At 32.6% G+C, this 22,852-nt stretch overlaps 1 protein-coding gene across 4 annotated transcripts in view; it reads right to left on the bottom strand.

Annotated features, from left to right (window-relative positions):
* Positions 1–13,858, bottom strand: part of LOC149565343 (uncharacterized) — a 204,844-nt gene extending 190,986 nt beyond the window's left edge. Inside the window, exons 1-2 of one of the 4 annotated variants that reach the window (XM_089818861.1) lie at positions 13,556–13,858; positions 13,417–13,486 (exon numbers count right to left, since the gene is read on the bottom strand). In XM_089818861.1, coding sequence (XP_089674987.1) covers positions 13,417–13,486; positions 13,556–13,673 — 188 coding nt within the window. In that variant the 5' untranslated portion in view covers positions 13,674–13,858. The remainder of the gene's footprint in view (positions 1–13,416; positions 13,487–13,555) is intronic. The other 3 variants (XM_089818863.1, XM_089818862.1, XM_089818864.1) reach the window with 3 other exon arrangements.
* Between the last annotated feature and the right edge of the window lie 8,994 nt (positions 13,859–22,852).

Here is a 22,852-nt window from a genome sequence, read left to right as displayed (position 1 = left end):
AGAAGCATTTCAAGAAGAAAAAGAGAAATCAAAAGAATGACAAACCTAAGAAAGATCTATCCAAAATAAAGTGCTTCAGATGTGAAAAGTTTGGACACTACATATCTAATTGTCCTAAGAATTCTAAACAACAAGTGAACTGTACAAATGTCACTAGAGAAGAAGATAACTATGATCTTGAGAATTGTGTATTGTATTTATCACTATCAAATGAAGTCTCAAATAAAGCATGGGTGATTGATAGTGGATCATCTAGACATATTACAGGATACAAAGAAGCACTAGACTCTATATCAGGAAAAGGTTAATGGTGAAGTCACCATCGATGATAATTCAGCACACTCCGTTAAAGGAATTGGAAATTGCACCTTGAAACTAAAATCAGGAAATTCTCTTCTTCTCAAAGGAGTACTCTTTGTACCAAGAATAAAAAAGAAATCTAATCTCAGTTACAGCACTTGAAGATGATGGACATAATGTTGCATTCATGGACGGTAAAGTAATAACCTAGGCAAAGAACTCAATTAAGAAAGCGAAGTTGATTGGTCAGAGAAAAGGTTATTTGTATAAATTCAATTCAAAACTTAGTCGATCTATTCAAGCTTTAATTCATGAAGCTACAGACATAAATGAAATATGGCACAGAAGGTCAGGAAATCTAAATTTCAAAACCTTATCAACTATGAAGAAGATGGTCATTGGTGTACCTAAACTAAATAAAGACCAATCAACCATATGCAAAGGGTGTGCTCTAGTTAAGAACACCAAAAGTCCATTTCATGATAGCACTAGAAAAACCAACAATGTTTTGGAATTAATTCATTCAGATTTATGTGGACCTATGTCTGTTCCTTCTCTTGGAGGATTCTGGCACTATATTTTGTTCATAGATAACTTCTCTAAGAAAACATGGATTTACTTCTTAGTGCAAAGAATCAGAAGAAATCCTAAAGAGATTTAAAGAATTCAAAACATTAACTAAAAACTTATCAGGACATAAAATTAAAACTCTTAGAACTAATAATGGAGGTGAATACACCTCAGATTTGTTTAAAAGATTTTGTAAAGAAATAGAAATTAAGAGGGAGTATACCATTCCTTATAATCTAGAACAAAATGGGGTAGCAAAAAGAAAGAATAGGACAATTATAGAAGCTGCTAGAGCTATGATATTTGATTAGAATCTAGAATATTTTCTTTGGGCAAAAGCTTCTTGTACTGTTGTCTATATTCAAAACAGAAGCCCTCAGTCCTACCTTAGAGATAAAACTCCTCAAGAAGTTTTTACTAAGGTTAAACCCAATATAAATCATCTTAGGATTTTTTGGTGCCCTGTATATATTCATATTCCTAAAGAAAAGAGAACTAAGTTAGAACCATAGTTCCAAGAATCGTGGCAATTCACACGATTCACACGATTCGGCGATTCAATTCAAGCCCAACGATTTTTTGTGAATTGGTGAATCGAATCAGTGATAAAGGTTTTATGAAATAAGTTACAAAATTTCAAGGGCTTTTTAAATTTGCAGATTCATGGCCAACTCACGATTCGATTCAGCCTTATCGATTCTGATCCGATTCCGATTCTCGTTACCCTAGTTAGAACCCTCCAGGAAGAAAGGTTATTTTGTAGGGTATAGTGAAACATCTAAAGCATATAGGATTTTCATACTTGGATAGAAAAATATTGCACTTAGTAGGGATGTAATTTTTGAAGAAGATATAGCATTCAAAAGAGCCCTAAGTTCTGAAGAACCCTTCCTTTACCTAATTTTGAAAAAAATACTGAGTCTGAGTCTCAGAGGGAGAACATGGAAGAAATTGAAGATGAAATTCAAAACCTAAATCTTGGAGAAACTCAAAATTCAAAGAAAAGACCACTTTGGGCCATTAAAACAGTTGAGGAAGCACAAGACTTTGTTGCACCTTCTAGAACAATCAGAGAAAGAAAAACACCCAAAAGGTTTTCTAGTTATACAGCAAACATAAATGATTTGTCCAAAACAGAACCAACCAATCCTTCAGATGTTATTAAACATAAAGCTTGGAAAGAGGCTATGACAGAAGAATACCAATCTATTATAAAGAATGATGTTTGGAAAATTGTTCCAAGACCTAAAGGAAAATATGTTGTTTCTTCCAAGTGGATATTTAAAATAAAGCATGTTGTTGACAGTAGCATTGAGAAATATAAAGCCAGATTTGTAGCCAGAGGATCCTCTTAGAAAGAAGGGATTGATTATGAAGAAACTTTTGCTCCTATTGCTAGATATACCTCTATAAGAGCAGTCCTAGCCATTGCAGCATCGAAGGGATGAAAAGTACATCAGATGGATGTAAAAACAACATTCCTAAATGGAAAGATTATAGAAGAAGTATTTTTGGAGCACGCTGAAGGATTTGAAACTCACGATCCTAACATTTTTGTTTGCAGGCTCAAGAAAGCTCTCTATGGGCTTAAGCAGGCTCCAAGGGCTTGGTATGAAAGAATTGATAAGTATCTCACCGGCTTAGGATTCTCCAAAAATGAAGCCAATCCAAATTTATATTATAAAAAGGATAAAGATGATACGGTAATTCTGATATTGTATGTTAATGATTTACTAATAACAAATGATGACCATCTCATAGATCAATGCAAGAAAGATCTAATTAGAGAGTTCGAGATGAAAGACTTGGGACTCCTTCATTACTTCCTAAGACTGGAAGTACAACAAAATTTAGACAGCATTATACTTAATCAAGTGAAGTATACATCAGATATTTTGAAGAGATTTGGAATGTGGAATTGCAAGTCTATGTCTTCTCCAATGGAGACTAATCTACATAAACTTAAAGAAGCAGCAGCAGAATCACCTTCCATAGATTCTACTCTCTACAGATAGATGATTGGGTCCCTTATGTACTTGGTAAATACAAGACCTGATATTTGCTATGTTGTTAATGCCTTAAGTTAGTTTATGTGTGAGCCAAAGGAGATTCACCTAGTTGCAGTAAAACACATTATGAGATACTTACAAGGCACTCTTAATCTTAGGCTCAAATATGAGAAAGTTAACTTAGATTTAAATGGATTCACTAACTCGGATTCTGGTGGAAGTGTTAAAGACAAAAAAGTACTTTAGGATGTTGTTTTAGTTTAGGATCAGCAATGATATCTTGGATATGCAGAAAATAGTCTTCAGTAGCACAAAGCTCCACAAAAGCCAAATACATTACAGCAGCGATGGCCTCCCGAGAAGTAGTTTGGCTGAGGAAGCTACTTGTGGATTATTTGGTCAACCCATGAATCCTATGATGATTCATTGTGATAATCAGAGTTCCATCAAGCTTTCAATGAATCTAGTTTTTCGTAACAGGTCCAAGCATATTAAAATTCCTTACCATTATGTAAGAGATATGGTAGACAGGAATACTATAAAATTAGAATACATTTGCACTGCAAATCAAATAGCAAATATTCTCACCAAACCTCTCTCTAGAGTGAAGATAGATAACTTCAAGAAAAGACTTGGTATGGTTGAATTGTAATTCATTTGTATTCTTTAAATTATTAATAAAATAATTTAATTGTCAGGCTATTGACTATTATGGGCTCCACCATTTGTATTCATTATTTAAGAGGTGACGATCTCTGAGATAATGAACACTTGTATAAAAGACATTATGAGAGGTGACGATCTCTTAGATAATGTGCTAAACAGCAGAGTTCTACTATAGGATCTAGATGAGTTCAAGATCACATTGTGTTGTAGACATTGCTATGTCTATAAGTCACAATTTGGATAAAAGAAGAATTTTATTATTCTCCGGAATTTATCCTATGTTCTGGTAGATCTTAACTCAAGATCATGTTGTGATATAGGAATACCAGTATCTATGAGTCACAATTTGGATAAATGAAGAATTTAATTATTCTTCGGATTTATCCTATATATTGTATTCTTTGCAATACTGTTATCACTAATAACAGTTATTTGTTATATCACAGGTTTAGTAATATGACATTGTATCATGTGTTCTATGATACCACATGCTAAGAAGATTCAAATAGATGTAGAGTATCAATTCTTGCTTGTTCATCTTTATTAATGTTGCTAGATATGATATCTCTCGGTATCATTATCAAGTTAAGAGGGAGTGTTAATTCTATAACTTGCAATCATGCTGATCTGATAACAAATCGATCTGATCTGATCTTGTATGATAAATACTAATCTAAAGTCATTGCATTATCCTCTTAAGGATATTGGCGCCAATCCTTGTATGTTAGTTTAAATCTAACTAAAACTCCTTTGATTTAGTTTGTGGTTAAAATTGTTAATTACATGGAAAGTCGCCGACTTCTAGAGATGAGACAAAGTAGACTTTGGAAGGGACATGTCCTTGATTTCTATATTTATTAAGGGTATTGTTAGAGTCTAAGAGCACACAAGAAAACAATAAGTCTACTCCTTAGTCAATAATGCCTAAATACAACTTGCAAAAGAAAAAGACAGTTCTAGATTTATATTTCTAAATTCATTCAAGACGGTACTTTGAAGTTATCTATAGCAAGTTCAAAGGAAGCATAGGAGGTATAATCTAAGTTTGATTCAATTAAAGAATTTGCAAAAACTTTACAAAGCTGAGAGAGATAATGCAAATTTAAGTGCCCATACGGCTGATGTCAATAGAAGACCGTCAATCAGTCATAGCTGAGTTCCAAGAATCACCAAAATTAGTAAGGTGGAAAAGACCATGATTCTCAAGACCCACTACAACAATTGACTAAGTCACCCTATCAGTGATGGTACACTGATGTGAACTAAAGGTGACATCCAAGTGTGGAGAATGTCATAGTAACTGACTGACTCAGAGTAGATTTAGTTCCATCCTTGGAACATAGTACACATCAAGAAAATTGAGATTCCTCCCAACAGACTGAATCTAAATGTTGCCTTTACCAATAACAGTGTACTCTTCACCACCAAAAATAACAGAATCTGAGTAAGGCTAGTAGTCAGTGAACTAGTCTCTGCGGTGGGTAAAATGACAAGAAGCACCTGAATCAATATACTAGGCAGATGACTTCACATGATCTATAGATCTTTTAGCCATGAAGGCGTAAAAGGCAAATCCTATCTATTCAGTGTGCTCTGTAGTGTTTGGTTTGGGTTGTGAACTTGATTGCTTAGATTGGGCAGCTAAGCATTTCTGACATTCAACCTTCATGTGACCAAACTTGTGGCAATAATTGTTGAATGTTCTTCTTCTAGGAACCTTCTAAAGCTAGAGCAAAGGACTTCTACTAAGACATGCCTTTATCCTTCTCAAAGGATTTAGCAGCAAAGGCTTGCTCTATGGAGGTGGAGCTAGAACCACTAGCAAATTGTTGTTTCCACCTATCTTGTTAAGGCAGAAGTGTGCAAAGATCTGTGAACTTCAAATCAACACCAGTAGAGGTGATGTTGAAAGTCTCGATAAAATGCTCGTAGGAATTGGGCAAACTTTTGAGGATTATGACAACAATGTCCTCTTCATCCAATCTTGTGACCAATGGCAAGCAACTAATCACAGATTTCCTAAATCCTATTCAGGTGAGCCTGGAGCGATGTTGGCTCATTTATGATAATGCAAAACAGAGTGTTCTTCAAGAAAAAAGCACTACTTTTGTCAGAAATCTAATGAAGTTTCTTCAAATGCTCTTATATCTTGGCAGTTATTTTGTCGGATGGAATCTGAGGGAGTTGATCATCAATGACAGATAATTTGAGAAGCATTATCACCTCCCGGTTATTGAGATCCCATGTAACCTAATCAGTACCAGTTGCAATCGGACACTTTTTAACACCCAAAACAATCTTATCGATATTATGATATTCAAAGATTGCTAGTATCCACTGCTTTCATATGCTCTAATTTCGACCATTCGAATTCTGAATTGCCCTTGAGCAGAATATTAGTCAAAGATACCATAGCACATTTTTCAATGAAAAACATGAAAATCTATCAAGGCACGTTCTTTGAGGCAAAAAAATGGAAGACCTAGAAAATTTGAAGGTGTTCCCACACGAGAGCTTAAAAAACCCAGAAACATGTTGTTGGTTTCTATATTTGTTGACTCAAAAATTGAGGCACGAATCGAGGCACCCAGAAAAATTGAACAACCCAATTAAGCTCTCGAAAAACCCACCAAGAATCTGTAAAATATTTTTTGATCCAGTACAAAAAAATTAGGGTTTTGAGCAAAAACAGCCCTACTAAAAAAAAAAACACACAAAAAATGGCAGAAATGTGTAGAAAAAACAGACAACGGTTGCAAAAAATGGTCGTGAGAAGCAGATATCACAAAAAATGATTTTGAAAATTATTACTCTGATAATTTTGAACAAGAAATTATAATATTTTTTGAAAAAATTCAAAGAATTGGCTCCGATACCATATTACAAAGTAATTGGTAAAATACTTACTTGTTATTAACATAGACCGAGAGGTCTATATATATAAAAGAATAAAGTGATGTTTCCTTAGGAAACAATCGTAAAGAATAGAAAAGCTAACAAATAACTACAACTAACTAAATATTAGACACATTCTAATATTTACAATAGATTACAAATAGATAAACATTAATTAATAATCAAAGCTTATCTATTATCATAATATAATGACCTTATTTTTTTGACATCGTGCACCATACACTCCCTCAACTTGGTCATGCAACAAATTGGCACTCAAATAGATTGGGTGAAACAAATATACCAAGAGGGGGAGGAGATACAAATGTTTGTGACAAACCATCAAATGTCACAATCAATATTAGATCACTCTCGGAATTGGGGTTGTTAAAGGTAAATTGTAACTACTAAATTTAAATTATATTTAATTTTAATAAATTGTCATGTTTGACACTCACCATCCACCATCCATTATACATAGTTCGTAATATGATGTGATAGGTATTAGTCATTAGTCGATGAATAGAGATAGTCGCCTATATACAAGGCACTCGGCTGCCCCTATTATATACAAGTGGAGGTCTGTTGAGGCAACTATAGTAGGGGTGAGCACAACGTAGCAAACCACTTACCAAATTGTATATAACTTTGCTAGATATTTATTTACTTATTGTTATTAACTTGCTTAGGTTGATGAGACCTGATTCGCATCTCATATTATTGTTACGAGATGACTTGTCAAGGTGCAAGGGGATTTGAGCCAAATGGTTATTTAACTTATTTACCAATGGGGCATATGGCAGGCTTCACATTTAGAGAGGGCCCAAAAGGTTAAGGCATTAGTCTTGGATGACAATGTGTAATTCGTATTGGATTTCACCAAGCCTATCATGACTCTGCTCTCTTTGCTGATACATAGAAACCTTGTTTGGGGGATGTCTATGATGGCATGGACACAATGGTAGACAAGGTAAAACTTGTCATACAAACACATGAGAATGACCCCACTGAATGTGAAACCTTATACAATAAGGTGGAAACAATCACTCATCATCATCGGGAAATGAAAATGACCCCACTGAATGCGAAACCTTATACAATAAGGTGGAAACAATCATTCATCATCATCAAGAAAAGATAACCGCCCCATTGCACCTCCTTCCATATGCCCTATCTCCAAGGTACTATAGGGAGGAAATACTTACTATGCTGAATAGAGTAGCACCATATGCGGATGAAGAAGTTGCCAATGGGTGCTAAAAAGCTTTTCAAAGACTTTTCCAAAATGATGAAAGCACAAAAAAGTTAGAACAAAGATTAGCTTACTTGCCTTGGGAGAAAAACTAAGTCCAATTGCAATAAAAGACCAAAACAACATGGGAGCTATCACATAGTGGTATCTCCATGGTCAACCATTTAAGCATCTACAACCTTTTGCAATCAAGGTTCTCTCACAAGTAAGTTTTTTTGTTTTTTGTTTACCACGTGCATTCTACAATTTAGTGCTTAACATTCTTTAATTTGCTTTTCATTTTTATGTTTAATTTTGTGAACACTATCCAAGTTGCAAATTCTTTTGTTGTTGGTGATATTGAAGTACTTTATCCACTCAATGAAGTGTAACCAGTTGGGCTCAGAAAAAAGGTTGAACACTTGGTTTACATTCATACCCACTTGTGTCTTCTCTCACATAAGAAGGATCACTACAAGAAAGGGACAGCCAAGCATTGGGATTTAGTCCCCAAGTGTGCCAACTTGGATGCAATGGTTTAGGATCATGATAACATCACGACACATGGTGCATCTAGTGCAAGTGAAACCACTTTGGGTTCAAATGATTTTGAACTTGCAGCAGTTGGAGATTATGAGGATTTTTATGAGAATCCTTGTGATTCTAATTAGTGAATCTTGAATCTTGATAGATGAACATTAAATCATGAACTAAATTTTGATTTTGCAATTGTAATGATTTTCTAATTTGCATTGGAATCATGAACATAGACATATATGATATGGCTTATTAATTATTTCAATTTGAATACTCGTGAACTATCAATTGGCATTTAATATTTCTCTTGATCAATGATGAAGTATCACACTATCAAAAGATTTAATTTTGTATATTTATTGCATTTCTTTGCATATGTATGTATATATATATGAATGTATCCAAAACCCCCCCAAAAAAAAATTGCTCATCAGCAGACCCGCATCCACGTCCACACCTGAATCCACATCCGCACCCAAATCAGCAACTTAGTCTATTACATTCACATGAATACATAGAAAAAGCATGCAATATAAACATCTAAAACCTTAACATGCAACATATCAATATTCATTCTCAACACTCAAAATGCATTCATAATTTGAAATTCATTATCTATATGCATTTATTATTAAAATAATAACATACAAAATCGAAATGCACCCAAGAACATGATTCGGAAATCACTGTCAACAGCAGCAAGAACAATAACCCATCATCCAAATTGAAACACACTACTAACAATTAAGTCTAATATAAACTATCAATATACACATTATAGTCATAGTGTTACAATTGCTTTGGGAGATAATCATTCACACAATAGTGCTAGTACATGAAATAACATCCCAATGAAATATGAAAAACTTTACAAACTGTGTTGGAGTTGACAGTTGCAGGTTTGACTTGACCCTAGAAAAGAGGATCAAGAATATGTCTCCCAATGCTCTTCTAACTCTAGACCACATTCACCAATGATCTAAACTGGGGTTACACCCCTAAAACTACACCTCCAACTCATTGTAAGTGGACTGATATTGTTGGATGTTTGCCCAAAAATTAAGATAAACAACAATAATGAAAAGGCAAAATAGATACAAGAGACACACATAAATACCCTAAGAAAACCCTTCTAGAATGAAGGGAAAAACCCAGCCACACAACTAAAGATCACTTTATTGATAATAAAATTTTGCAGTGTACGATGCATTTCGCTTGATGCGATATATATAACATATAGAGAGACTCTTCACATTACAACTGAAGGTCTCTTCAATTTCCCCCAAAACATGACTCTTTATTTTCAAATACAACTATTCGTATTTCTATGCCTCAACACATGTTGTATGAAACGTCTTAATATTTGATATTACAATTTATCATAAATGTCTTATTGAGATGAAGGTGACCATAATGCTATTAGTGCCCAGAGATAAAGATCTCTATCGCAGCTACAATCTCCAACAGATATCAATACCAAAAGGTTTGCTATACAGTTCCAATCATATAGGCTTGTTACAGCAAGATGACACCTTGATCAAACCTCCAATATTCACCAAATCTTCCACAAAGCCCCCGTATCAACCCAAAGCCTACCCAGCACTGATATATTTCCACAAAATGACATAAAAATGCATGTTTTAGATCTGTAACACACTTTTTAGACTTTACCAACACCTTGCAAACAGTTTGCTATATGATTCTGAGTGTGTAGCATCGCTGTAACAACATTCTTAATGTGACTAGTCAAAGGACCCCAAATAGAAGGAATTCTACCTATCATGTCCCCACTCTAGCTCAGTCTAGCAGAGACATGTGAGTCAGCTTATTATGAGGTCTTGTAGGCTAACAGGGTGGATAGAGACCCAGTATGGTTATTCAGTGTTGGGGACTTGGTGTTCTGGCGGTTATTGATCAGTTGGGAGACGTTCCTTTTTTTTAAGAGGTAGTGCCTACTTTTAAGGAGGTATGATCTTGCCCAGGGTTGGGTCTCCATGAGATTACTCTTTGGGTTCAATTTCAAAGGGTTAGGGCTTGTTTCTTAAATTTTAGGAGCATCTCTAGATTTTAGGGATGAGACAACCAATGGATCCTTGATTTCCGACTTTGATTTTATGGTTTGTGATGTCAGTTGGGCATTTTGTGACTATTTGGGTTATATTTTTAATATTTCCTAAGTTAGCGTTTAATAATTAAATAAGGCTAAGATATTAGCCATTTTGGAGTAATAAGGGATTTTTGGCCTCATTTGGATGTGCATCCTATGGTGTGATAGCTTGTTGGAAAGGTCTCGAAATTCTCTAAATCTTTCTCTTTGGTCTCAGGGCAATTTAGTGAACGGATTTTTGTCTATGAGGAAAAAGGTCATTTTCTAGTAACATGACCACTTTAAAATAAGAAATTATAACACTTTCACTACATAATGCCACTTGGAGACACTTAGGGTTCGATTTGCAATTGAGAGGGGTTATAAGGAGTTGGAAGCTTCATTCTATGATCATCTTTGGCATATTTGACAACTTGTTTATAAATTTGCTCTAAATGGGCGATTTCTAGTCTAGGACGCAAACCCCAGGTTAGTGATTGGTTGGGACGTAGCCCTCAGCAATCTTTGGCACCATATCTCTTAGGCATTGTGCGTGGTGATTAAGGACAGAGGCATCAATTCTCATTGCAATTTCAGCGTGGCATATCATCTTTCCAGTTGGGACGTCATTCATTGTAGCTTGTGGGACGCCATTTGCAGCAAATACACCACATGGTGTATAGAGTATTACTTGTATTCACCTCCAAATGTATACTGGATTCGAGAACAATCTTCACTTTCTAGTTTGACATCAAATTTGTATGTGAGCTTTGGGAAATGCATTGGATTTATTACTTGGCTCTATAATTCAGACAAATCTGCCTGGTACGGTTTGCAATAATTCTGATTTTTACTGTATACCTTATTTACTCCAGTCTTGTTTCATGTTTGTTGTTCCTTATTCCTTTCTATGTTATAAAACCATCAAAACACAAAAACAAACAAACCTTTCTGCACTTCTATCTAGCTCTACAAGAAAACATAAATAAACAGGAAAACAAAATAAAAAATAAAAAAATTACAGTAGTTTAACAGAAGAGATCCATCAGAGATCATTCACAGCAATAAATATGTTAGGGTGAACTTGGAAAGAGGGACTCATTTTAAAATTAAAAAAGAAAAGAGTTTTATAAACAATAAATGTGTTTTAAGTGTTGATGCCACCTATCTATGGGGGATGCCATCGGCCCTAAGGACATCCAAGGTGTTCCCAGCCAACCCCAAAAAAATTCGCAATGTCCTCGGGTTTTCAGAACGTTTCCTATTAATTTCCAAAAATCAGAGACGGAAATGTTTTCAGTGTGGGGACTGGATTTTTTAGGCCAAGGACACATCTGCGGGTAACACTGAAACTTATAGCCCAGCCATTGTTGCACTTGGGCACTCCAGTAGAGTACCTTTTTAATTATGTAATTAACTAATGTTAGGTCACTTTTTTTTCTTTTTTTTTAACTTTCGGAGGGAAAAGTAAATTGAAAGAAGGGCTCAATTGTAATGCCTATGAGGGCAGAACCTATCACCCTCATTTATCCAAATAATCATTTTCAAAAACTCAAATTTTCAATTGAAGCTCTTAAAAACAGAGACCCTTGGTAGCATGATCTAGGGGATAAAAACCAGCAATCTTTTGTAATCAGCTGGCTGCAAAATTCATTAGCTGTTTGGTCAAATTATAAACAACTTGGTGCCGAATTTGGAAGCCTCTTTTAAGGAAAATTGCTTAGCTTTGGGACAGCACTACTACGGCAGTAATATACATTGATGTGCACCTTGGTATGGTTAGGATGTTTTAACTTATGTTAGCACATGATTTATGCTTGCAGTCCAATTTCTGAACAGCATGTGTGGATGGCTACATGATTTATGTTTGCACTCTGATTTCTGAACAGCATGTGAGGAAGTGAATTATTATTATTAGTATTAAACCCCTGGGTAGTTACACTAACCCTCTGCAGTCTATGTGATTTAAGAATAATCTTATGTTGTGAAAAGTTATTGACAGGCGCAATCTGAGTTAATTAATTAATTATGCATATTGCGAACTGGATCAACAAATCACTGACTACCTTCATAATACACTATACAGTTCATGGTTGCTGTGCACCATCATTCTATGTTAACAATTGATATGTTCCATTGTAAAGAATCGTACAAAGGGGCGATGTGCAATCTTCTGCACTAGAATGTATATACGCTGCTTATGGGTGAATGGTATATTAAGCTGGCCCTTATATAAAACTTGAGCTGTCGGTTACCGCTGTTGTAAACTCAATTAAGATTCAATTTCTGCATTCATACCAAACGGAGGGATTGGTTTATTACTAGCTAGTTCATCATTAATTCTGTATTAATCTTTGGTGCGTGGGTTTCCATATAATGTATTATATGACCGGTTTGGCAAATCAAAAACAGTCTGATCTTCTATGCGTACTGTAGGTTTCCTTCATTTCTGCAGTTAGCCTGGGGATTGATCTAATCATGTCCAACTTTATCTTGTGATCTGCATAAAATAACAACTTCCCAGCAGTTTAATCATTTATAAATTTGTTTAGCTGTGGCCTAGGATTGTACTTCACAAATTGATATTCACTGTAAGAATTTCAGTTTCGATAAATCAAAAAGGAAAAGGAGAAAAACAAATTTTCATATATATTAGGAAAACCCTCAGCAGGGACATTACAGCATATCATAAACAGAACTACGGACTGGAGTCCATTGTGCAACCAGGCATCCAAAAAAAAAAAGAACATATATAATTTAAGGCACAAAAAAAAACAACTATGAAATGAACATCACAAATGACCAGATACAACCTCTCAATCATTAGTGAATTTCATTCAACAAAATGGACCAAGATGAAATGGTTTTCCCCTTACCCATATAGAAACTTCAGCGAGAAAAATTGATCATCGCTTTTCAGAATTGGGGAAATGGGAGTAGCAAAATGAATCATGCTGTGAGCTAATTAAGGATGATGACAACAAAACCAATGAGTTCCAACAAGTGCGAATCTAATTGAGAAAAGAAACAGAATAGTATCGTTTGAAAGCAAAGAGATGAATCGAATTATCGGAACCTTCAAGATTTAAGTATATGTTTGTTTCAGGTTAGAAAATACTAACATGGACTCATCGTCGGGGTGGGCAGTGAGCAGCAACACATTGACTTTCTTTTTCAGTCCCTTGTCATCTGCTATTAATACGAGATTGGGCGTGTTATTGAGCAAACCAATCGCGCGAAAGAAAGTTGATAAGAACTCACCATTAAACAAGAATGGAGATTTGGCCTTGGAAAGAGACTTTGGTGACATCCATAGCTTCAATAATGAAGCAATCCATAGCAGAGCGAAGATAATGAAGATAAATCCAATCATGCCCATCGATGTTACAAAACCAGCAAAGGATGCCGCAACCCGTGGCTTTCGTCCTTACCGTTTTAGAGGTGTTTCTTCACGGCTTTAAAAAGGTTTTGGTTATCAAAATCGGTCCACATTTTTATGTCCCTCGTAGAGAGCATTCGATTCATTGACTAATTGGGTGCTTTTTTCCATAACGGTAACAAATGGAAATCTTAAGCTTCAGACAACAGCAATTATATAATTTTTATTAGTCCTGCCTCCCTATAAGGCAGGAAACTAATGTTCCTGTTGGACTCTTATGGTGATTATTATTATTATTATTAGTCTTATGGCAAGAATACTTATGCATTCATGTCACTCCTAATATGACATTAACACTGACCAATCAAATCAAAGAATTTAAAACATTATATGAAACTTCAAATGTTTATATCATTTTCTAATTTTTCATTATTTTATAAATCACATTTTTCATCCATTCTATTGGTCCATACTATTTTTGGTGGGGGAAAAAATTAATTTTCTTTCACAAAAATATAAATATTTTCTAACTTCATCTTACATTAAATGTAAGAATGCATTAATTACAACTTTATCTTTTCCACATTTGTTGATAAGATTTTGTTTTCAATCATTTTATCTTCCACCTCACACAACATGTCTAATCAATATTAATTCTTACTCACAATATAATTTCAATATGTTATATCTTTGTATTTGAATTTCTAATTTTTTTAAAACTTTGATTTTTTAATAAATGTAGTTAAATTATTACTATTATTTTATTTTTGTAAAAATAAATTAAGCAATATTATTTTTTAATTATATTTTATAATAGTGTTTGTAATATGTATAATCGATAAGAGTTACAATTTGTAAATTATATCATTTATTATTATTAATATTTTATATTTAAACAATTTATCATTTAGTTTAAATATATTTAAAACTTAAATATATATTTTAATATTAAATTAATAATTACATTTTACATCAAAAAAAATACTAAAGAAAATAAACACAAAAAAAAAAATTCAATTCTAAAAGATATGTAAATTATTATTAATTTTTTATAAACTATGTATTAAAATTAAATAGTTATATTCTATTTCTTATTTATTACATCATATTTATTCATCAACATCAAATTTATATGTATTAATCGTTGAGGGAGTTTTCCCAACTACTTATGGTTCTCTAGTAGCATGCATAACATGTTTAAACATATAATGTGATACTCCAAATGCTTCATCACTTCTTCAAGTTCTATAATTCAGATATTGGTATGGATAACTTTCCTCATTGCACATATTTTAAGTTGTCAATGTAGAAAATGCAAATTTCTCTAAAGCATATGTATTGATCGTAGTATGATATTAGGTAGTTAGTGCCATATTGGGTACTTCGGCCTCTTATTCTTGGGCTTAAATACCCAAATATATGATAATATAACACGAGAACTTAATAACAAAATATGAGTCATTCTATCAAATCACAAGTGCATTTCTAGGCAAAAATTAATGCATTCACAATGTTAATTTAGAACTATTTAACCTTATTCTCACTCATCTACACCTCTACAACCATTATGCGTTAGGCAGGAACTATGACGCATCATGTCTCTTGTTAAATTTTTGTTTTTGCCAAAAAGACATTTGATGTATACGAAACTTTCAAAGTTTGATTTTAATAATCAATTTTGTTATTTTAATTTCAATTTTCTAATTGATCGATAGGGCTTTTATTTGTATTTTCATGAATAGAAAATCAAAAATTTAAATGGCATAATTTACTGGCATTTATTTGTTCCATCCTTACTCCAACTAATTTATGTTCAATTATACAATCTCAAATGGACGACTTGCACTTGTCAAAAAATGTTTAGCCTTTGTTGCAAGCGTCTATATCTAATTTTTAGAAAACAAAGGAATACAATACATTAATAGTATGTATTTTTGTATACTTTTTTTATCTTTTTGGTCAAGGTGTTCAATAACTAAATTTTGATAATAAGAATATTACATTGTAATTGTAATTAGGAATCTAATTGTTGTTTGAAAGAAATCAAAATGTTAAATTCTATCATGATTAAAATGATGACATATAAAAAATTATATTTAAATAATCTAATTATATTCTAAAGTAAGACAGATTATTTATATTTAAATAAGTGAAAAAAAATCTAATATTTTTATTATGTTGTATATTTTAGTTATTTGATTATATTTGAAACAAACTATAACATATAATTAAATTATTCTTTTTCTTCAATTCAAACAATTTTCAATTTTATTATAATAGATTTTTTAAGGCATTATTTTATTAGTTTAAAAATATTAATAATTAATTAAATATATTCTTTTTAAAAGTGATACATTTTGGTTTTTTAAAATTTGTTCGAATTTTAAAGACTAAATTTTTCATATATTATAATTGAAAGAAATATTAAATCAAGTCAAGATATTTTAAAATGTAATCATATTATTGTACATGTCGTAGGCAACTACTATTGTATTGAGTTTCTCTGCAAATTCTATTAGTTTTAGTTAGTCAAATATATTTATTTTTTAATAACAAAAATCTTTCTAAAATTTTGTTATTTAATTATATATTTTATATACCATAGAAATGATATTATTGGCTCAATACTTTTGGTGTTATAGGAGCCTTTTTTTAGGGAGTTCTCCATATTGCATTTTCAACAGTGAGATTTTCATTATATAGAGAATGTAATAAATAGCAATAAAATTAATCTGTTATTCATTCTAATAAAAATTAAAATATTTATTATTTATTCAAAAAATTACTATTAAAAAAATTAAAAATTAAATCTTAAAAAACAATAAATTGCTATAAGTTTATGTAACTATTGAATGTATTGAACCTTTACATCTTAATTCTATTTATTTAATATTATATATCTACTAACTTTTATATCTTAATTCTATTTCATTAATTTACCTATATAAATATAATATACAAAATCAAATTGTCAATCTTCCTATCTCCCATAAATGTACGTATAATATGGTTGCCAATGCTTGCCGCAATCTTAATCTTCCCTACAGGTGTGATGTGGACTCTCGTAGATTTTTGAATTTCCGTTGGGATGATGGATCTCTTCTACATAAAATTAAAGCTAAAGATATATATAAGGTGCTCAATAAAGACAACTCTGTTATTTCTCACCTTAATACCACTTGGTATATGAAATTGAACTCTCTTGAATGGCAAATAATTCTTGACAAATTTTGGAAATCACATATTCCCCCCAAAATCTTACATTTTAAATGGCAGCTTCTTCTTGATAGACTTCCTGTTAAAAATCATGTTGGTGATACTGAACTTTGTACTATTTGTTGGGTTCTTGAAAATATAAGGCATATATTTTCTACTTGTCAATTTGCTAGGATTATATGGAAGTTTTTTGGAATTTCTATAGCTGATCATGTTCCTGTTTTAGATACCATTCTTGGCAACATATCTGGTCTTTAAAAAGATGCTAATTTTTTCTGGAACATTCTATCCTCTCATATTCTTTGGTTTATTTGGAAATGTAGAAATGAGGACAAATTTCAAGATGTTGGTAGATCCCTTACTTTGTATCATTTGAAACTCATCCGTTTTAAGATTGTCTCACAGATTTGCTGCATTATGAAGCTCAAGATGGACAAGCTAAAAAGATTCCTCCATGATGGGCTCGCTACAATGTTCATTTATGAGATGAAGCATGAGCTAGATTAGACCAGCATTCTTGATAACCAGACTACTTTTGGAAAAGCTCTTAAGGAGTTGCTCAAGGAAATACATGAGAAAAGAGGCCCTTTTTCTGATAGACTTGACTTCTTTGCTCAACTTCTCGAGCGAAAGAAAGTCGTGTGGATGGAAGGAGAGCTAGGATGGACAACTTGGTTCGATGATCATGATGATGTTCTGGAATAGCTTATCTGACTCCTCTTTTTGTAATCTTGTTAGAATTGCTACTTAATGTGTTAGTTGGTTGATTTTGGCTGATAATTGGACTTTGAACTTGGTGGTTGAGGCTCGCCCCCCCCCCCCCCCTCCCCCCTCTTTTGATATTGTACCTTTTTTATTCTCTCGATTATTTAATTTTAAAAAAAAATGATTCATGAAGTTTGAAAATTTAGAACAATAACTCACTTATAACTCCATGAAATGTGAAAAATAAAAACCTATTCTATTAACTACATATAATATATATACATATGTATTCTATAACTTGTACTACATATAATATCTATGTACTCTATTAACTATAACTAAACAACAAGTACATGTCACTATGTGGCACTTGTTCTTTATCCTAAGCAAACTCATCCAAGCAAAAAGATTAGTGACTCTTGCACTCGGCCATTATTAAACCCTTTTTAAAAATGACACATCTTGTTACCACTCATTTTATTATCATTTTAAAAAGTAGATGCATCTTAATTGAAGAAGAATTTCTTAAATTAAAATATTAGTAATCATCAACAAACTTAAAATGTTCATTAAATTTAATATAATATTTTTACACTCAATAAAAAAATTAATATGCTAGAAAACTTTATGTTTTATTAAAAGTTGAAGCAACATAGAAAAATTATGTAGAATATATAATTAAACTTAGAAAAAAATTATATTTGTCTTATAAATGTGCCATTTTTTAAAAATATTTTTTAAAAATGTATACGTAATCTTATATGAAATTTATTCATATTATTATCAGTTATATTGATCACCTTATATTTATGTCATTTATTTTAACTATTAATCTTACTATTTCTTATTTTTTGAAAGCTAGTTTCACTTATTAACAAAATTTAATATCTATTATCAAAGAAATAAAAATAATAATCTTTTTTATAATAGGTAGGGACTCCAGCTCCACTAGAGCTCTTGTTTGTATATATAGTAAAATTATTATTTTTAAAGGTTGATGTTGTATATCTTCCTTTATATTTAATATATATAAAAGGTTGATTGTGTAAAATTTAGAATTTTTTTAATATATTATTTTAGATTTCATTTAAGAGAGTGAGAAATTAGAATATGGATAATTTAATGTGTAAAATTTGTTATATAAATTAGTTTTTAAAAATATTTATTTAAATTTAATTAGGAAAATTAATAAATTCATGCATTTTTTAATGATATTATTTGAAAATGCTTAGTCATGTGTTAAGGGAGTCGTTAGAACCTTAGTGTTTCAAGAAAATATTATTTTTAGATGTGTATCATTATTTTTTGGATCGGTCTTATTAGATGTGTATCTTAATACAACCTAAAATCTCATTTATAATATCATTGCATCCTAACTCATCTATATTGATTTTGGCGATATGGTGAATAAATGGCTTTATTTTTTGTCATTTTATCTCAATGGTGTAAATGTAGTAGTTTAGTAGAAACACAAATGTGTATCTAAATAGTCCATTTTTTTGTTTTTTAATGTCACGGCCTGACTTGTCATACGCCTCCTTTCTAGGGCTTATACAACGGTTTGGCTCTAGATTGACTTGGTTGATTGATCTTGACTTATGACTCTATTTTTAGTGTTTATGAGCTTTTTAGATTTAGACCTTTTAGCCAAAATGTTCTCAACTTATACTTGTGTTGATTTGTTTATTATCATTGTGGTTATTAGACTTTAGTCGATGTTTTTTCTTGTTACATTTGACTATATGAGTATGTTTTCTTTCATTTCCACTTATCATTTGTCAGTTGATTGATGATGATGATGATGATGTTCTATTGTTTAATCAATATGGATATGTCTAATGTCCAATCTTGTTGATGTAAGATTGTGATATATGTTTACATGCATACATGGTGGTTATAATGTAAACTGGAATGAGTGTGATACAATGTTATTTCTTTTTATTAGAATAATTTGGGCACTAACTACATTAATTGGTTTTGAGTGTGTCTAAGTGGATGCACGTTGAAGGTAAGAGTGTGATTGAGGTAAAGGAAGTTGGCTCCTCACAAATGGTGGGTATGGATGATCTAGGTTGCACACACCACTTAGAGATGTTATGCATTCTATTATAATTTAATACTTTTATCTCTCTACATTTGATGTATTTTTACACGTGGTATGTTTGACAAAACACAACATTTACATAATTATTGACAAAGAATTTTTTTTTGCATAATTGAATTTTAAATAGACCTTACAAGGATGACATTCATCTTGACATGAGTGATAAGATGCATGTTTGTAATGTGAGAGTGATGAAATCATGGAATAATATTATTTTTTACAAGTCTTCACAAGTCCCATAAATTTGTTTCTCTCATTACTTCAATGAATATATTTCTCTTCACTACTCCCATAAATATTTATCTTCATCACTCTTAAAGACAACTTAGGTTCAAGTTATTAAATGATAAAGTAGAGCATTTTAAAATATACTTTAATTGTCTTTTGAAAGAAGAGGTGAAAAAATAAAATACTAAATATTAAATTCCTTCAAAATTACATAAAAGAGGGATATGGGCAAAGATGAAGACATTCATTTTGCAAAACAAAAATCATTTAATAAATGAAGTTATTTATTTTACAAAACAAATATGTATTCCTCTAGGATTGAATGAAAATTTATTTTCTCCTGAGGATGAAAATTCTCAAGTTTTAGATCAAGAATAAAATACCTTCAATCTACTCAATAATTTTAAGAATTTGCCTAAGGGAAAAATCACCCAAGATCAAGGAACTCTAGCACAAGCACATAATAGACCAAAGTACAATCAAAATAACAATATCAAAATGAATTGATGTAATTGCAGGTACATACACACTAGGAGTGTCTGAATATAAAGGCCTCTAGAATGCTTCTAGAATGTCTAGGAGTTAGCACACTGATAAGTCTTACAGCCAAGCACATGTCCACCGGAGAGTGGATTATCTTCCATTAAGCACAAGAGTAAGTGCGATGATGAGAGGATAAGCCTACAAAGGTGTAGCACATAAAATTATGTTGTAGATGTATATGAGAAATATGTTAGCAAGTAATACTAATCTATCAAAAGAACAAAGCATTAACTAGCATAAAAGACATAACATAAATGAGAGACTAAAGAGGAAACCCCAATTGGAAATGTGAGCCAAATGAATGGACTCTCCCAATGGGATTTAGCTCCTTACTTGGTAGATGGGTCTAAAGATTGGGATGTATGCTCAAGGTTCCCAAAAACTAGCTTCAATGGAGATGAAAAATGGCAAATTGGTAGCTTTGTGAGCTCTCAATTTGGCATCATAAGGGTATGATTGATGGCTTTTTGGCTCTTAAAATGGCATTATAACTTTAGCTCCAAGATTGTGATGAAATGGCTTGGGAGGGGATTCAATTTATAGGCTAAGGGCTTGAGGGATGGAGGGCTAAGATGGAAGGAAAGATAAAAGCTTAAGGAGGGCTAGGATGCACTCAAAAGGGAGCACATGGATTGTGCTTGTTTAGCACCAATCAGGGAGTGACACATGTCACAAGGTGAGTGGATGGAGGAAAGGGGAAGGATGAGTCAACAAAGGAGGCTCAAAGGATAATATCTTCATAAAGACCCTTCATTATGGCTTGTAAGAGCTTGTAAGAGTCTTTATGGCTTTTGTAAGAGCATTCATTGTTGGGTGGTTGGGATATTTTGAGGGGAGTTGAGATTGTTGACTTTCTTTGGCTTAAGAAAGTCTTAAGCTTGTTTAGGGAATGTGACAACATTAGGGGGTGGATTAGGCTTGGGTTTAGGATTAGATTAGGGATGTTAGAGATTTGCAAGTGGATGGCATTCATGAGGGTGGGTGAGTTAGTGACTAAGCTTAGTTAGTATGGGTGGATGGGGTGGATTAGGCTAAAAAGAGGGTTTAGGAATAAGTTAAGGGTTATTAGATTTGAGGGTTTCATTTATCAAATAGGTTTATTTAATAAATGGGGATTTTGGAATTAGATAGAAGAATAGGATTTAATTGATAAATAATAGGTTATTTGATTTATCAATTAGGACTATAGATGATTAATTAAATTAATTAGCTAGGGGATGGCAAAGGATTAATTAAATAGGAATTTAATTAATGATGCCTTTAGAGATAACTAAATAGGATTACCAAAGCAATGTAATCAAATTTAGGTGTCTACAGTAGACACCATGTGCTTAATTAAGAGTGTGAATAACTATGTTGTCTACATGACAACTCAGTTAATTATGTAAACTCCAGTGTTGTAGACACCATGTGTTGAATTAGAGTTGCTTACTTCTATATTGTCAACATGACAACTCATAAAGGTACGCAAACTCCTAAGTGTCAAACTAATAAATAATAAAATAATGCATTGACCTCAGTAAACTTAAGTAAAGTGTAATAAGTAAATACTTATTTATACCAACACCCCCCTTAAGTGCAACATAGGGGAATGCACTTAAGCTCACAAAAGCTAGGATGTAAATGTATGATGGGTCCTGGCTACTAGGCCATGTTAGGTACCCATGTACAAAATGCAATAAAATGCAATCTATCATAAAGTGAAGAAAGAGGGAAAACCTCATGTGAACACCCTCCCCCAAAAAGAGAGATTAAAAGATAAGATGCATGGATGGATGGAGTAAACAAGACCCCCCCATTACGACATACATCAAATATACACAATAGAGCAGTATGAGAAGAACACAATCCCAAAAGAGGAAAAGGTCCCCCCCATAAGAGAGAAGAAGAAGAAGAAGAAGAAAGGAAACAAGGTAGTCCCCTCCCACCCCCTCCCCCCCGCCCCAAATGAAGAATGCCAATTAGTGATAGCTGGTCCAATGTAGAAGTTGATCCATGACTACTGAATAATGTTCCTCCCCTTTGGAAGAAACAATGACATAGGTACAGATGAGATGCTTCCCGAATGAGTGGAAAGAATCCCAATGATGAATGGTATCTCTGAAACCTGCTCAATTGTCCCTATGTTGATATTGACTGTCACCCTTTCCAATACTGTTGAAAAGAACAATGTCGGATCTAGCAAGGATGGATGTAGAACATATTCCAAAGAACCAGTGTCTCCTCAAATGATAAAGAGACCTCCTGCAACTGTTGTACATAAGGATCCATAATCATATCAACCTAGAAAGATTGATCATGTAGAGAATGGACAGGAGGGTCAGAGTGAACCCTCACAACAACTGAAGAAGGATCTTCTTCATCAAAGAGAAGATGTATATCA

This window comes from Cupressus sempervirens, chromosome 3 (genome assembly GCF_028749045.1).
Source record: "Cupressus sempervirens isolate cs-2001-9-10 chromosome 3, ASM2874904v1, whole genome shotgun sequence".
NCBI classification, from domain to species: domain Eukaryota; kingdom Viridiplantae; phylum Streptophyta; class Pinopsida; order Cupressales; family Cupressaceae; genus Cupressus; species Cupressus sempervirens.
This window is presented reverse-complemented; position numbering and strand designations above follow the sequence as displayed.